Source organism: Pseudopodoces humilis, chromosome 7 (genome assembly GCF_049639895.1).
Source record: "Pseudopodoces humilis isolate 2021_Gansu_Grassland_sample_001 chromosome 7, ASM4963989v1, whole genome shotgun sequence".
NCBI classification, from domain to species: Eukaryota; Metazoa; Chordata; class Aves; order Passeriformes; family Paridae; genus Pseudopodoces; species Pseudopodoces humilis.
The window spans coordinates 51486336-51504684 of NC_142206.1; the positions used below are offsets into that span (position 1 = coordinate 51486336).

An 18349-nucleotide genomic window follows, 5' to 3' on the forward strand; every position below is an offset into this window, starting at 1 on the left:
ATGGAAATGTAATCAGAGGCAGCCCCTACTGATAGAATACCACACCTATGCATTATTGCTTGCTAAATGAAGAGTGTTCTGGCTTTAGAACAAAACAGGCGAGGGCAGTGGTGTGTATTTTACTAAATATTACATTTACTTCTCTAGTTAAAAATAACTTAATTGGATCCTGTGTAAATGCCAGGCAATGTTTGCAGGTGTCAGTATGTTCATATAACTCTGATAACTCTGTCAGTAATTCATAATTTGAAGTCAACATCCATGTGGAGAAAGTTTGCTTTTAATCTGGTCCTAGGGTTTTAACAGGAGCTATTATTTTAATTTCCATTTGCAAAGGCATGCTCTTGCACCAGCTGTAAAATGAAGGTTAGTGATACAATCTCTATGAGAAAGTCACAACAAACATGCAAACAAGCTTGTTACCTAATTTCTAAACTATTGCTGGAGAGCATAGTAGATACTTTTTAACATGTACAGTTCTGAGTATTTATAGATGCTTCCACCCACACTTGTGTAGCAGGGCTTCTCATTTGAGCTGTACTCCTAGTTAAATTTAAAAACTAAGTTACATCTGGAAACTAGCTTTGAAACATTTGGACTACAGTAATAATCTCTCTTTGATGTACAGCTTCTTGTGTCTTAAATTGCTGTAGTTTTTCTTCAGCTTATGATACCTAGGCAAATGAAGTACAATATACTTATTGGCTTTAAGAAAAAAAAAATATATTGCATTTTTAAAATGAATGTTGTATCTGTGTTTGATGTTTTTGAATTTCTTGTTAAAATAAACAACCCTGAACCTATTAATAAGGAAAAACCTATTTACCAAAGTCTTGTGCAGAATGTGAAAAAAGTAAGTAGTTGTCCTTTTAAGGTTATTTTTTGAATCTTAAAATTTGATGCACACTGTTGTGCTTTGTATTGCTGAAAAACATAATTAAAGATCTCTTGTTCAACTTCAGATGGGCCGAATCACTATACTACATTGAAGGAATGTAAGTGAGGATTGAAAACCCTCTGCTGACTAGATGTACATTAGATTTGCAAATTACCTACCAATGCCCTTTGGGACAAAGCTCTTCATGAAATCATTGTCAATAACTTTCTGTTGGTTGACTTATGGAATAGGTTGTTCTTCAAGATTTCACAGGAGAGAGATTAAATGTTATAAAGTAGAAAGTACAGAAACTCCATAGGGCAATCTAAATGATGTTCTAGGAACTGAGCTATATTACAAAGAATATTAAACATATTTGCAGTCTTCTATTGTTTGTCACATGAATGCCAGGCCCCTTTTTGTACAATGGTTTGCATACATATGTAAAGTAACATACTTTAACATAACATAAAGTAATATGGATATGTAAAATAACAAAAGCTAATCAGTTTTGTTTCATGTAAAGCTGCTAATATGTAGATACTTGAGTTCCCTAAAAGAAAAAAATAAAAATCTGAGTATTTTAATGATGTGTGTTGATGCTGTATAAATTGCTTGGTGAAGACGAGCTGCTATATTCACTTCATTTGAAAAAGGAATATACTTAAAAGGAAAATAGCATGACACAGCCAATGTTGTATATCTGTGCTAAAATTAGTGTGAATTAGTCAAGTTGCAGTGTACCTGAGACAGTTGGAGTAATGGTGGTGGGGGCCTTACCTACTTGGGGAAACAAACCTAAAGCATCGCCCTCTTTAGTGTAGAGACACACAGATATGAAGGGTGGAAATGTGTGTAATGGCCCCAGCATGCTGGAGATAAATGTGGAAGTGAAATGTATTTGTTATGAGCAACAGAACATGTGGGAAAGCTGGAAGGGAAGGTGAAGCTACTCTTGGTACAGTAAACAAGACATGGTCACAAGCCCTGTGCTGTGCCTGGCCCCACCTCAGGGCCAAGGCTGAGTAATGGTGATGGCTGTGCTGAGTGAAGAAAACTGAACTGCGCTGTGTGCTTGGAGGGGAGCTGAAAAAAAAATAAATAGAATGGACAAGTTGTTTTAAAACTTTTCTAGATAACTGTGTCAGAGCAGAATTTTTTTTTATTACATTTAAAAGTCAGGAATTTGCTGAGGGTTAATGTGTGTGTGCTGCTGCACACAAGATGGCCATCCCCATCTCTGGAGCAAACTGTTTTGTTTGAGTCAACAGATCTTATAGGAGACACTGAATATCCAGGGAATCAAATGTGTAACTTTGAGAGATCCTGATGTGTTTGAGGCATGTGCCTCCTACACTCCTCGTAAGTGGCCAGGAAATGCAAATATCCTTAATAAAATAAATCACTTGAATGTCACCATGTTACTCATTCTTTGATGCTCCTCAGCTTCCAAGGCTTAACAGTATTTTTCACAGACTTCATACTAGAAGTCTACATATCATCCATATTTACCTTCACACATCCAGTGGAGACCCACCACTTGAGCAGGAATTCCTGCTGCAGAGATCTGGACCTTGTTGAGATCTCCCTGTGAGGAATTGTCATTGTGAGGATTATGGGAGGCAGCTTTGTGTTAGGAGATGTCTGGAGGCTCTTTAATTAACTCAGGAAGCAGTGTTTCCCATTCACATGCAGCAATTTGATATGTGTGTTAGAAGGCAGAATATTTGTTCCAGGGAAGCAGGGGACCAAACCTTACACTGAGAGACTCTTGCCACTTGGACCAAAAACTTCTGGTTTTCCCATTAATTTCCCCAGTGCTTAGAGACACATAATAACTTAGTACAAGAATTGTAGTAAAGCAGAATGTTTTCCTCAAGAAAAATTGGAAAAATTCTCAGTCTGGGTGACCCTAGTATAACTAGAACAAATAGAGGTTCCTATATTGTACATCCATCGTGCTAAATAATATCTTGAGAAAAATCTTGAAAAGACCTCAGCCAAAATTTATTCCTGCAGCCTTCAGGCTAGGTATATTCTTCAAAGCAATTTAAAAATATTCAGTTTAATTTAAAAATACTATCCAAAAAAATTACCTGTTTTTTCAGTACTTTCTTGTTCTGGCTAACCCAATTTCAGTACAAAGTTATCTCTGCTACACAACTAAAATTTAGCATTATCCTCAGTGTCACTTAAATAATCAAACTGCTTGTTGTATTTATCAAAATGTATTCTGCTCTGGATAAGGAAAATAAATATCTGCTCTTACTTCAAGACCTTTACTGCAAGAACTTCATCAAACAGTGGGCTTGCAGCCATCTTTTCCCTCCAGCCCTGTTTCTGAACTGCAGGATAAGGCTATTCCTGTGGAAATAAATCAAGATGTCAAAGTTGTACAGCTGCCAGAGGGGGCTCTGATGTTTCTTCCTCTGAAGGTAAAGATGACTCCGACTTGTTTCTAATTGTGCAATATAGCTTCAGTAAAATGCTACTGCAAGCTGTCGTGGGCAGCCCTGCATTACTGATTCATTTGGACATTAAAATCTGTAGCCAAAGTCAAATGTATGATAATATGGGTCCCACACCCTAATATATGTTCAAATTTTTGCAGTTCTCCATGTGTCTAAATTAGTGTAGTTTTCAGAGGTTGCATCTTCCAGGCCTTCTAGAGGGATGAGCAAGTGTTGTGTGAACTGATGAACTGATTCATTCATCTCCACTTGAGGTCTTGGTGCTGCAAAGTTTGCGGTGAAACCAGGAGTGAAGGGGGGTGCTGGTACAGAGGGTGCTGACCTGACATCTCCGTCCAAGGCTGTTTGCTGCCAGCTCTGCTGCTGTCCCACAAGTCCTGCTGGTATTTAAAGGACTCTTAGGCAACAGGGTTCCACTTGGAGTGCTCTCATAGCAATGAAAAACAAAGTGTTTCTCCAAATCTTAGAACAGGGGAAAGAATGCTGCTCTTAATGTCTATTGCATCTCTATTCCTTTGGAATCTTTCCTTTTTAAGAACAATGGAGGACCTGGAAAACTAGCTGTCTACCAGAATAAAAGTAAAAAGAATGATCAGTGTGTTTAGAGATCTTGATATCATTTAGTGAAGACTTTATTCTGAGAATGTCTGCAATTTTTTTAAATGGTACATGTGGTATAAAACATTCTAACAAACAAATCTGTGCTTTGTAGAAGGAATCAATGTGTTTTGAAAGTCTAACTGCGTAATTTATTTTCCTGAAATTTTTAAAGGAAAATAAAATAGTTTCAGGAGAATTTTTGTACTAATGATATTTTGGTTCCAAGGAAGGAAACTAGAACTGTAAAGATTTCATTTGCCAATGTAGAAAAAAACCACCAAACATTAAAAATAATGAAAATAGGCATGTCAGTTTACTCGGAACTTAATACTGTCAAGAAATGTAACTAATAAAACATGCTAGCAACTCTATGACGGCTGTGTTTTGAACAGTTGTATATTGTAGGTTCTAGCTGACATATTGATGAAAGCTCTAATACTTATTACCAGAAGCTAGGTTGTTTTTTCACATCCCTCTTTGTCTTTGCCAGCTTGATTATAGCTGACAAAGTTGATAAAATTTGATAGTTCTTAGGTTCTTCAGCATGTCTCCTCAGTTTTTGGTTACATTCCCCTGCTGGAGTGTCAGTCATTCCTGCAGAGAAATTCAGATGATATCTAAGGAACTCAGTTGTGGTAGTACTTCTCTTCAGTTGCCCACTTTCCTGGAAGTATTTTTAGTGGCAAGATCATCTTACTGAGCTTATTTCAATATTTTTTTATTTTAGTGGGGGTGAACCTGTGCTGCTGGTACCCTTCATTAAACAAATAAGATATATAGCTCCTGATTTTAATTTGTTTAAACTGATTTTGTCGCTTTGTAACATATTCTTGTTCTAATACAAAGGTGCCTTGCATTACATTGTGATACTAAAAATAAATGCATATGTGAAACTTATAACCCTCATCTCTGTCTAGAGAAACAAACTTCTCTGCCAAACACACTGCACTGCAGTAGACCTTGTGCCCCTAATACTCAAAGCTTGCTGCTGTAACACGTTCACTGGAAATGCTACAGAACAATGAAATGGCCCATGATTGCAGTATGAAACACATTTTAAAAAAGCTAAAACCAACCAACCAACAAAAAAAAACCCCACCCCAAACCCCCTCAAGCATGGTTTTATTTTCAAGGGAATGGGGGAATGCTCCAGCATTTAAAAATGTTCTGGAGCTTAATTTTAAAAAATGTCTTTAAAAAGACCATCTCAAATTTAAGACCCTTTTTTAAAATGGTGATCAAAGATACTAATTAAAGCAAGACATTGATCCTTGAAGTATTATAACACTAAAAAATAGAATACTACTTTATCTTCTCATTTAAAGGAGTCTACTTAATTTTTTCATTTGCTTATTAAATATAACAAACCTTATAAGTTACCATTCTGCCAAATAAAGGAAGTATTAGATTTATTTTGACTGTTTTCTTAGGTATATCTTTGTTTTCAGCAATCATGTGGTAGTGACTGAGTTTTGTAAAATTTTTCTGCATTGTGAAATAACAGTAATGTGTGAATGGAATTGAAATGCCATCCAAGAGGAGAATTTCATGTGTATGTGTGACTTGGAAGTGTGGAGTCATGAAGAAATAGATTGTTACATATTCACTTCTGATGTTACTCTGTGCAAATAGCCTGAAAGAAACTGCCTGTTCAGCTTTGTTATTTTTGTGAAGCCCAGATATTGAATGGAAAAAGTTCAGTATAAACCTGGAACCATTTCAGCTCAACAGGCTCAGCTACAAATATGCCATAATAACAAGAAAATTTTACAAGGAGTTGTTGTGTCATGAAAGTACTCAGAACTGCTGCTGAGTTACTTTGAAAATTTGTGTTTTCATGTAAATGACATGGCAGACCAATATTTCACCCTGAGCTTGTTCATACTTCAACAGTATTTCTGTTCTTATCATAGAGATATTAATTTTAGGTAAACATTCTTTATAAACAAACTCTTTCTAATCTCTAGCTTCAGTTTATGAGAGCTGCAGGGCTTACTTCTGAATAATTATGTAATATATTAGCACTTACTTTAATCAAGTGTTTGAATATGTTATTAGTATTTTGCTAGTCCATGTTACTGCATCCATGCACGTGTTACTTGTGAGTGTTTAGCAGCATTTAATCCAGACACCAACTGTGTGTAGGTGCTGTACAACACCTGTGTGTGCAGGCCTCCCTCTGAGAGGGCTGTGAAATGCTGAAGGATTGAGCCTGTTTGTCCAGAAACTGCATATAATTAACAGGGAAAGGATATTGAAACCACTGAAGAGAAATGAGGTTTCGGCTATCCACCTTTCTGTCTGTAATTCCAGACGTGAATCCCATCCAAAAAATAAGAATTCACCAGAGTCCATGTTTTCTTTACTTCTTCCATTTCTGAAACAAATAGTTAAAAAAAGAGTTTTCACAGATGAGATTAGTATGTCCTGAGGACACTTTTGATACAATGGGAATATATAATTTGCAAATTCTTTAATAGAAATGTCTATGAAATATTTATATCAGTATTGTTCAGTGTCTTACTGTTACCATTTTTAAAATATAATTTACTTCTTTCTGAAGAGGTCTGTTTGCCAGTTTTGACTTGAAAGGCTCCCGTGGAGGCAACATTAATTATTTATATTGGCAAAACCCCAGACAGTCTGTATACTTTAAAATTATTTATGTCTTCATTTTTCCTTGGTTGATTAGATTTTCCTCATGTTACAGGTTAACTTTTGAAGTGGGGAATCATTAGGTCTATTTAAATGAAGTGTAGTCGCTTTTGTTGTGCAAGCTTTGCCAAGAATATTTCTTTATTTCATGTAATCAGATGGGTAGCTCTTGCCACGGCGGTGTGGAGTTTTTGTTTCCTTTTTACAGAATTCTATTTTATTTGTCTTGTCCTGCCTTTGCCAACTGAAAATGTCAATGTTTTATCTTCCTCCATTAGTGTTTTCTTAAAACCATTTTATAGGATGCTGGCAGCTTGAAGTGCACTTTTGATTGGGTTTTTATTTTCCTCTTAATGGGAAAGCCACCCAAATGAAGCTTCACAACTAGCAATTCTGGAACCTTCCTCGGGGAAAGGGCTGCTGAGTTTCTGTGGGAGGGAAGATTAAAATAAAACACCAAATAATTGGAAATGAACATAGGCACGATTGGCATGAAGCTCATGTAGTGCTTGTGCTTAACCTTTTTTGGATTTTCTAGGATTAAAGCTTTTGACATGTGTGCAAATCAGTTTTATACCACTGAGTAGTTTCTAGTAGTAGTGCCAACTAGTATGCCACAAGTATTATAACTTAAAATGCTTCTTCCTGAATAAAGCCCCCTACAAAATTAGAATTATCTTATGTCTAATATACTGGGTTCTTTTTGAGTTTAGTTTGATTTTGTTTCTGGGGTGTTTGTTTGTTTGGGTTTTTGTTTTTGTTTTTTATTATTTTTGTGAAAGAGAAGATTTTACACCTCATTAATTTGATTAATACACTTGTGACATATTAATATTAAATTTTTAGGGGAAAAATAACAATTTAGACATTATGCTGGCTGTCTCAGCTAATTGAATTTATTATATTTTTCTGCTTTCCATTCTCCTGGCTTCTACAGTAGTAAGGGTTGTTAGAAATAAGCTATCCAAATACAAATTCTTATTCTCTTATTCAGATATTAAAGCAATGATAGAGTTGGTTCTTCCCTTCAGATTAGTAAGATAATTGCATTTTGAGTTACAACTGCTGCAAGAAGAAAGCTAGTGGAAATCTGTAAATGTTCAAATGACAGCATTGATATATGCTTCTTACACCATGTCTAGATTAGGAAGAGGGATGTCATTTAAAATATGTTCCCTAGAACACTTTAAACATTCCTGAAACAAGTGTTCAGCACATCTGAAAACATATTAGCTTTATCTAGCTATACAGGATCCATCAGAAAAACTCTCTTTTTGGGACAGTTGGTTTAAAAATTAAGCTGGTATGTCCAAAATATCATTGTTCATAGGCCATGGAACAATCTGAGCATCTATCTACATCCTTCATAACAGTTTGAAAATAAGTTTGTTAGCACTTGAAGGTTATACACAAAGAGACCTGAGCTCACAGGTTTCTTTCGAGCTTAATTTAGTTTTCACACGGTTTAACTGCGGGTTTAGGAAAAGAGTTCAAGTGATCTCTTTCATAGTTCTTTCAACAAATCTTGCTTTGTACTACAACAGTATTATTTAGCTCAATATTTTAAGAAAAAGTGAACTGAAACAAGAATAAAACATTCTAAATATTCCTGTAGTTACTTTAGGAATTTATATATGTTAAATACAAGATCAGACCTTTTTGTAAGTCAGGCAATGGCTGGAGAGGCGTAGGCACACCTAGCAATCTAATGCTTGGCTATTTATTGCTTCCCTTCCTGGCATTCTCTTGTCTCAGTTCTATGAACAAAAGAATGGGCCTCTTTATGTAGTCTCTTATCCTTATTGCTGTTGGTTAGAGATAACCAAGGGCACTTTTAGCTCTTGCAGTCCTGCCCAAAGCAGCACCTTATCCAACTGAGGAATCTGAAGAAGTAGTAACAGCAGGAGGTTACCTTTTTATAATTTTTCCATGGGACTATTTCTACCCTCTGGCCCATTGATTTTCAAAGAACCTTTTCAACTACAGATCAGAGCCTGCTTTGAAAACTAGAAAAAACATTTTATGTAGATAGTTTGAGGCTTCCTTCTCTATTGTATTTGTTAGAAATGACAGTATTTAGATATTGATGAGATTGGGAAAGCAGTATGGTTCAGGGAGTACCACTGCCTTGAATCTCTGCATGTTAGTAGACATGGCATATTATCTTTCAGACCTGAATTCAGAATCTGCATTAAAAGCAAAGTAAAAAGCCGAATCAGTTTTGTCTCCTTGAGTCACAGCAGAGAGCAGAGCTGTTCCAAAAAAGGAAAAGGAGAGGATCATGTCTTTTCAGCTTCAGAAGTCTGTGGAGCAGCCTGAGCATGCTGTCGAATGGAACAGTCTATTCTAGTCAAAGCACAGTAATTTCTTCATGCATCCTGTAACTCAGTACTATCCCACATCATCCTTGAACAGGGCTGTTTCTTAAATGCCACTTCTATATTTATAGTAATTGACAAGTATGAAATGATTTCATATACTGTAGTTCATTAGGAGCCATTAACTGAGGAATCTGGTAACACAACTTGGCACAACTTGGCTAAATTGAGGGGGGAAGAGCTCTTTTAGTATGCATGTTATGTTGAAGTGAACATGGATCCATCCATTAAAAAAGGTTTAAATTCTGCTACACATGCTCCAGAAATTAATTTCTTGTTTAGTATTCTTGACTGGCTCTGCTGTAGCTCCTCTGTGCATGCAAATTCAAAATGCATACAACTTAATTCTTCACTTGCTTCCAACCTCTAATTTACCACAATTGAATCATTGTTCTCAGGTTCACTGAGCAATTAGTGACTGCCTGCTTGAATAGATGCACCTTTCTCTTTCTAAAAGTCAGGCTGCTGGATTTTCTTTTCTGCAATCTAAATTGGAGGCAAGTGCATCATAGATAATCATAGCATGGCAATGAAAGAGGTGTGCTCAATTCCTAATTTATCAGTCTTGGTGTGCTTGATGAGTTCTCATATTATTTTGGTTACTCTGCTTATGTTACTGTGTCATTTTTTTTCTGGGAATGAATCCCTATTTTGTATGATCAGTAAGAGAAAAACCTTTCTTTTGTGCCTTATGAGCTGGTTGATAGTACAGCAGACCCCAGAGCATTATTCTGTGACTGCTGTTTATTTGAGTATCAAGTGCTTACCCTCTCCTGCTTCCTGCTGTGACTTACCAAGAGAGATTTTATCTTCCACCAAACTACTTTATTTTCCAAGGCTGTTTTCCTGAAAGCAGAAAATAGGATCTGGAAACATATCTATAATACATCTCATCTCTTATATTGTGTAGTTGCTTATGTGCTTTGTGAACTTCTAATCTCCAGGGCAAGGAGGTCTGGTTATGTTACCTCAAATACACGGTACAGTATTTCCATAGCATTTCTAGGCTATACAGGAAAGCAAACAGCTTCTGAAGCCTTTATTTCCAAATACTGTGGGGAATGTGAAAGTGCAATTGAATGACAATGTGCCTCAGAGAAAGTAAAAGGAAAATTGCTTTTGTAAAGAAATCACTATTATAATTTTGTCACCTTGCTGTTTGTTTGTACCTGCCATTTTGGCCCCATATATTAATCCTAGCTATAACTATGTAATCACCATACTTTCTATAATGGGAGAGGAAATGAAATTAAAACAATTTATGGAAAAGAAATGGAAATGTAGTGTTATAAATAGTGAAGCACAGAAGAGTAAGAAATAGTAGTGAAAGATGAATCAGTTCAATAAATTAAAGCCTATTTTAATAAAATTGGAAAAATAAAATTAATGTTTTCATGATACCTTTATGCCAGAAATGAGTATTGGGTATTTATTTATTTCAAATAATGTATAATTAATTGGTTAATAATTATAGATTTAGAAGAGGTAATATGATAATATGTGTTATCTTTCTAATAACTCTTGCATATTTCATTGTTTTTGTGATTTTTATAAAGGGAAAGAATGGACTGGTTACTGTTTAAAATGTATAACATTGTTGAATGTGGCAAAAAAGAGGTATTTTCAGAGTAGCAGGATGAAATGTGTGATTTTAACTTCTTAGTTCAGCAATTAAAATCACAATTGTCATCACAAGATAAAAGAGCAACCTCAGGTTTAATGAGAATTCAGTATTTCACATAGAAATAATACTGAGTTTCTGTGAGAGCTGAGTTTTGAAGTGAAGCTACAGTACTTAAAGCAGTTGATCTCTTGGTAAAAATAATTTCATATAAATGTGTTTTGCTTTGGCAGATGCATAATAATGTCTACTCTTATAATGCTTGATACATGTGTTCCAATGCCTGTGAAGGAAGATTTATATATATGTCTCAGCCTCTGTATTTTTTCGCGAACTGTTTCCCCTGCCCAAGTAATTTATTCTGTACTAAATATGATCTTTATTCCGTGTAAATATGTGAGTTTATTCTACAAATGTTAATTGTAAAGGTGTTTATTACCAGGTTAAAGTTTAGCAGATTTTGGTATTTAAAGTGAAATTTTCTAAGTAGTTCTAAGACCTTTATTTATTGAAAAAATTACTTTGAAATTCTTAAAACTGTGACTTCTTAGATTATGGTGTGATTATGGTGTTGTGGCCTTTATCTTCAGCCTTAGACTGGTTTTGAAAACAAATCCTTTTCTTGAGTTCATGTGTAGATGCCACTCTGAAGAATATGTTTGGGATCCTCTTCTGGTAAAGAGGCTGTAATTTATGTTCCTTTTTGCCAAAGAAGGCATGATTCACAACATCAGTCACTTTAAAATAAGAAATTTGATGGCCTTAGTTCCTAGAACTTGGAAGAAGTGAAGAAAAAGACTAGAAAAGCCTTTATTTCCACACAAGTTATTCTTGACACGCTTGACTCTCTCAGTTGAAATTAAACCCCTGAAATGCCCATCACCCTGGAGAATCTGCTGATCTGACATCCGAGTCTTGGCAGAGAAATGCAAACTCAAATGCAGAGGACTCACCCTTTTGCAACCTCTCCTTTTTTCAGTGATGGTGGCTGCCTGTATGGAGCAAGCACCAACAGCTGAGCAGACATTCCTCTGAAGCTCTGGACAGAGTACAATGGAACTCTCCTACAAGCCACGTATTTTTCTCTTACCACTGGTTAAACAGTGGAAATCTGCGGGAATGGGGAAGCGCTGAAGAGGCTCCCTAAGGAAATGCAGACATGATGGTGGCTTTACAGTGATCTGACAGGATCTGAAGCATTTTCCCTTGTAATCAAATACTGAAGATTCTCCATTTGTGCATATAACATGGTTAACATCTCTGTCACTTTGAGTGGTGCTTGTAACTTGGGGCTCTGTTACAGCTGAGCGTGCACTGCTTGGCCGAGCATTTCACCATAATGCCCTGTGAAAACTGATGAAGCTGGGTAGGAGCAGAGGGAGAAGCACTGGACTGAAGAGGGGTCTGAGGGGGGAAGGTGCTTCTCTAAGTGCTTGTTTAGCTCCTGGTCTTTTTTCCCCAAAACCTGATTCTGTAATTAAAAGTTTACATCAATCGGCGGTAAACTAAGTGAATTTCCTCAGTCAAAACTGCCTTGCCCATGCTACTCTAATTCCAGAAAGCATTGCAACACTGCCATTACCTGGGCACCACAGAGCTGATGGAAAGTGAAACAGTGGAGAGAAATGTGTTACTTGGTAAATTGCCCCTTGGGTGTGGTCAGTGGTCTCATCCACAAGAGTGGATCACTTGTTCCAACTCACATAATGGAGGGAAATGTGCAGCTTTAAGGATGTGCTATTTCCAATTATGTAGTTTTTTTAAATGAAGCGTGAACTCAAAAGTGCTGTTGGACTTGCTTTACCTTTCTTGTGAAAATTGAGTTTTTGTACTTGATCTCTAAAACATGACAGAAAATATCGGAAGCATGTACCACCTGTTTTTTCTTTCATCTTGATTCATTCATTAGGTTCCTCGTATTAAAAGCCCTCCAAGACATAATTAACCCTTTTTTGATACTGTGAAACTTGAAACAATCATTAAAACTCATTAAAAGAGAGAAAGTTACTTTTAAAAGCAGTTTAATATTAAAATTTCCCTGATTTTTTAAACTTGTGATTAGGATAGAATACTAAGGGTATGGCCCTCACAGTTTCAGTCTTTACTGGCTAGTCAAGTAATTAATGATAATTGGTTGCTTTGCATTGCAGAACTCTGCTTCGTGATAGAAGATCTTTTGATAAAACAATTTTCTATAATGGAATGTTGTCTTCTGAGTATGCACTATGTAATGATACTGTCAGCAAGTCCTTTGTGTCCAGTAAGAAGAAAATATTGAAGATAAAAATACATTACCCAGGCTCAGTTTTTTCTCCCTCTTCACATTCTAAGCTCAATAGGTATTATATTGTAAAACCATAGGATATTTTATAATCCAGTTTTTTACTGAAGAAGAACATTTGTAAGGAAATAGTCTTTCTGTCACAGAACTGGTCATACTGGATTTTTATATGGGTCATTTGTTGCTAAACTTCTAATTTTATCTTAAAACTATGACAAATAGAGAACCATGAAAAGGATATGCTTTTAATTTTTCTCAACTGTACTTGGTAACAAAAGTCACACTTGTTGTATTTTCTAAAATATATTACTTGGAAACAAGTACCTGTCTCTTTAAAAATTGCTTTTAAAATATGAGCCGGACTATTTATGTTCTGAAAATGCTAATTGTTATATGCTTAAAAAAACATTGGATAACTAGTAGGATTTTCAGAAATTCTCAGCATCAACTTAGTTCTGTCCAAGAGAAAATGAAAAATGGGAGGACTTAGACCAGTCCTTAAAAATCTCCATGTAGCTGCATGATAATACTCTTATCCACTTTTGCAGTGAAGTTAAGGTAAAATTCTACTTAAAATTACAAGCTGAGAAATACAATAAAAGCCCATGTATGGGCAGATGTGAATAATATGCCAGGATTCTTCTTACTTGATGGAAAGCAAGATATGATAGAGATAAAACTTTTGAAAAAAAATTATTTGAAGGTAAAATGTATGTGGATACATCCCTGCATAGAGTAGGACAGTATTATGAATGGGAAAGTATACCATGAATTGAAAGCAATGGAGACATTTGAAGAAATAACAAAAGTAGTAAAAATGTATTACTGATTTGTGGCTTGTTAATAAAATGCCCGAATTCTAATCAACAATGCAATTATTTCAAGCCATTTTTCACAGCTTAGTTGTTACAACTTCAGAATGCAAAGCTTTCTCAACTACAGTGATTTGCTGTAGCAAATAATTTTTGAAAAAAATTCTGTGATTCTTTGAAAAGGTGTCCTTATCCTTCTTTTTAAGGTCTGGGATGCTGTAGATACAGGCTGCTGTTTAAAAACTTACTCCTGTCATTCCTGTGCTGTTCGGGCTGCCCAGTGGTCATCCTGTGGAAGAAGGATCCTCAGTGGAGGCTTTGATTCCATGCTGCATTTAACAGATGTAGAAACAGGTAAAGGCTGTGAAGAGTGCACTATAGCCATTTATTTATTGTGTTCAGATAATTTGGGATCTTGCTAGCCTTATTCTTTCTTCTAAAATATAGACAAATCTGTAGATGAAAGTTAAAATTCCTGAGATGTGACCTTACTTAAAAAATGTATTTTGGCATTTAGGAGTAGTTGGAAAGGTTTGAGAAAACTGAAATATCTTACAGTTCACGATCACATGGAATTTCTGTTGTCAGATACTACACAGATGAATGGAATGCAATGTGTGTTTTTATGCTCTGTCACGGTCATTCATTAAAGTGTTTGACCAGCTTCTTAAGGCTGACTTCAGTAACATTTATACATGTATTTAATTTAAACATAAGCTTGTATCGCATTCTCTGTTGGGTTGAAGTTTGTGCTTGAAGTTAATTAGGCGATTTTTTCTTTTTTCTGAATAGGACCTTAATTAGGAGTATAGAAACTTAAATTCCGGTATGAAACCTTGAGACCCAACTTGTGATGCTTTGATGCATTTTTGAATTTGATTTGGGATTTGATTGTTGTAACATTAACAATTAATTTCCTGGATGCTGTGTCTCCTCATGTCTCCTTCACAAACTAACGTGCTTCTGTCAGCTATATTCCTTCTCTCCTTGATGTGTATTACCGACATCTGTTGCATTCCACAGCCGCAGGATCACGTCCAGAGAAGCTACAGTTACCAGGAACCGGCACGGGACACCAATGAGACGGGTTTCTGCTCAGGAAACCATTTATTCAGCATGGGAACAAACTCAGATCCAGAGACAGAGAACAGAGGCAGGGTGATGGGTTTTGGGGGACAGAACCAGGGTGGAGCTCAAGGTCAGGGACCGCTAGGAACACAGAAAGGGAGAAAGCCAAGGGGCTCAAACCCAATCAGAACTCCTGGGCTGACACCTCACAAGGGTCTGGGGTGGGGCAACTCTTCCCAGGCTCACAGGGCCCAGCCCCTGATGCAGAAGTTCAGAATTCACACTAGCCGGGCTTACAGCCGTGCCTCCACTTTAACAAGTGGAAACTAAATCTTTGCCTCCCTGGGCTGGGGGCACCTCACAAACATCCAGCAGCATTCACGGGGCTGTGTATAATATGATGTCTCTCTGTGCGTGTATGAATTAGATCCAGGATGGGACCTTGTCAAGGGAAGAGATGCAATTTTACATTTCCCACTTAGTTTATTTTTAAATGTTTAACTCCTGCAAAGGTGCAATATTTTTTGTAAGACTGGAATAGAAATCCTTACAAAAATTACAAGCATTTTCTGTCTAGGAGGATTTTCTCTTGCATAAAAGCAAGAACTACATTGTGTATGAATATCTGGAAAGCAGAAATCCTATTCAGATGAACTGGGAAAGCAGCCAAGAAAATTTTTAAATATTGTTCACGCGAGAAAAAGGTTATTTTTCGTGCTCCAAGAATTTATTTTTCTCAACAATAGTCATACCAGAAGTATTTGAATTCAATGATGGCTGGAAGGGAGCTGTTGCAGTGTAGGAATGTAAAATATGTTGCAGAATAATGATGTTTTGAGAACATTCAGCTTTTTTAATGAGGGAAGGAGATTTATATACTTGGTGTAGTAGTATGTGAGGTTAATATACTAAGTCATTAATTTTTTAGACTTCTACAGCAACCTTTCTAGTCCCACATAGAGCTGAATCCGAGTGGATTTACTTTTGTCTGTAATGGTTACAAATTCTAAACCCAATGGCTATCTTCATAATGGAATTTATAGCAGCTGAATAGATTTTGTGTGTCTGAGTCATTTTCCCCTACTCTGGGAAAAATCTCAGAAAATCATAGGAAAAATTCCAAAGATACATAATTTAAATAATATACTTTAATTTCCAACATCTATTTGTCTTAGCTATCTGGTAATGGGACAGAAGTCTGGATTATGTTGATTATAGGGATACATTTACACTTCTCTAGGAAATGACAACAATAACAAAATATATTTACTAAATTTCAAAGCAGATAAGTTTATAAATGGTTCTTTCCTTACTGACTTGTGAGTTATATAGTATTTCTAGCTACTTAAATAAATTGTATGTGTAAAATGAATGCTTATTTATACTTGGAAATATCATATATTCATTACTGCTTTATTTAGAGAACACAGAATTCCTTGTAGTTCCTCTGAACTGCAGTTGTGATTGGACCTGACTTTCACACCTCATTTGGAAAAGCATAATATGAGTGATCAGATGCAAGCCAGTTTCTGAGTTCTTTCCCTGTTGTAAAGTTACTCTTCTTGTCATACATTTTAGTCAGTTCTGTTCAAAGAGACAGGGCAAGCAGTTTGCCTCTGGAATCCAAATCAATTTGATATAAAAAGCCTCATTTCCATTTGAAAAACACTAAGGCATCTATAAGATTTTGATTTACATTAGTTCACTGAATCATTTATTCCTTCTCACTCTTCATCAGTGCTGAGATGATTTCTTCTTTGATTAACTTCAGATAGATGTTAGAACTGTTCCTTCATAGAGGACTTTCATATACTTTTTTGGACTTTTGTCCTAATAGCTTTCCATTGCTAGTGTGAACTAACTCCCAGTGTGTTTAAATGTGGTGTTTTATAAATAACAATGCTCTCTTTCAGGCTCTATGCTCTTGTGTATTTTGTTCTTTTCCAGTTGTTTCCTAAAATCTAATCTTGTCTTTGTTTTCAGTATGGGTTTTATATATTACATTTGTGCTATAAAAATTGCTACATATCCTTCACTAAAAGAAACATAATGGTCTATGTAGAATGACTTAAAAAGTTTAAAAAAGGTTGCAAATACGGCTTAGTACATGCAGGTATTGAGCTGCTGAGTTTTGGGTTTTTTGTAATTCACTTTTGGTTTTCTGTTGGGAACATAGTTTCTGCCCTATTAAATCAAAATTGCAGACTGGCTAATTGTTCTGGATCTGATGAAGGCTAGTTGTGGTATTTCTCAAAGGACTGTGTCAGCAATTTTTTAACAAACAGCACTAGAATAAATCCTCCAGGAAATTTTCTTTCTAAGATTGGGCTCTAGTTTGGGTATCCCAGATGCATATATTGCATCTTCTGGAGTGTTTTTTCTTGTTTTAATCTTTATGATCTGAACAACATCAGAATAGAAGCAAACACCGAAATCTCATTAATCATGAAACACAGTTCTTGATGTTGGCAGAGAAATCCTGATACAAGGCTAGAAGACACATCCATGAGCTCTTATTCTACAGTTTTACACCATCAAACCTCTTGCCCTTGTCATGTGTATTTAATGAAAGTTCTTATATACAAGAAGATCTGAGATACTGCAAGCATTAAAAATGAGCTGATAGGAATCTCAGGAAGTTCAACAAGGACATACATCTGGAATCTGGAATCTGGAGTAATCCTGTGCAACAGACCAGCCTGATGCTAAACTGGTTAGAAATAAACTTTGCAGAAAAATCCCTGGAGGTCCTGGTGCCGAATATGACTCAGCAGTGTTCTCTTGCAGCAAAGAAGGTCAATGCCATTCCAGGCCACATTAGGAAGCATTTACCTTGTATGTAGAGAAAATGATACCAGGCTCTTCTCAGAGACGTATGGCGAAAGGATAAGAGGCAAAAGAACAATATAGGAATGCAAAAACTTGTCAGCTCAACTCAGGAGTCATCAAATACTGAACCAGGCTGTTCAGAGAAGCTGTGGAGTCTATACTTGGAGATACCCAGGGCTTCAGGAGACAGACCCTTACGTAATCTGCAGCTGTACCTAATCTGAGTAGGGATTCAGACAAGATCCCTGGAGGTCCAACCTACACAGTACTGTGATGAAGTACAGGACAAGAGAAAAATTCAAGTTAATGATGTGCAAGGAGTTCTCGTATTGTGGTTTGGATAAGAGATAATAGCTGTTGCTGTGCAAGTCTTTTTTAAATTCAGTTTTTGTAGATCATCATTTATTATCTTCAAGGGCCATCCAGTGCCTTAACACCAGGATGTGAAGCTAAGAGTCTCCACAAATACAGTTTTCTTAAAAACTGTTGTACCCATTCAGTATGGGTCAGACCCAAAATAAGCATAATTTTTTCAAGAACTCAAGGTTATTCATTATTCATGAGTCATTCACATGAGTGGGTCTGTGGTTAGTTGCAGTTTGCATCAGGCAAGTTGAGTACTTCACTATTGAAATTCATTAATATTGGCAGATCCAAGACCTGCAGATTTACTGCCTGTTACTGGTTATTTTTTTTTTTGTCCTATTTTATATACATTATTTCTTTATAAAAATAAATCCTTTTGAATAGTTTCACA

The 18349-nt window shown here is 36.1% G+C and overlaps 1 protein-coding gene across 1 annotated transcript in view; it reads left to right on the forward strand.

The window, feature by feature from the left end:
- The window catches only part of WDR25 (WD repeat domain 25), a 59936-nt gene that overhangs the window by 19660 nt on the left and 21927 nt on the right, over positions 1-18349 (forward strand). Inside the window, exon 3 of the mRNA XM_005520129.3 lies at positions 13902-14049. Coding sequence (XP_005520186.2) covers positions 13902-14049 — 148 coding nt within the window. The remainder of the gene's footprint in view (positions 1-13901; positions 14050-18349) is intronic.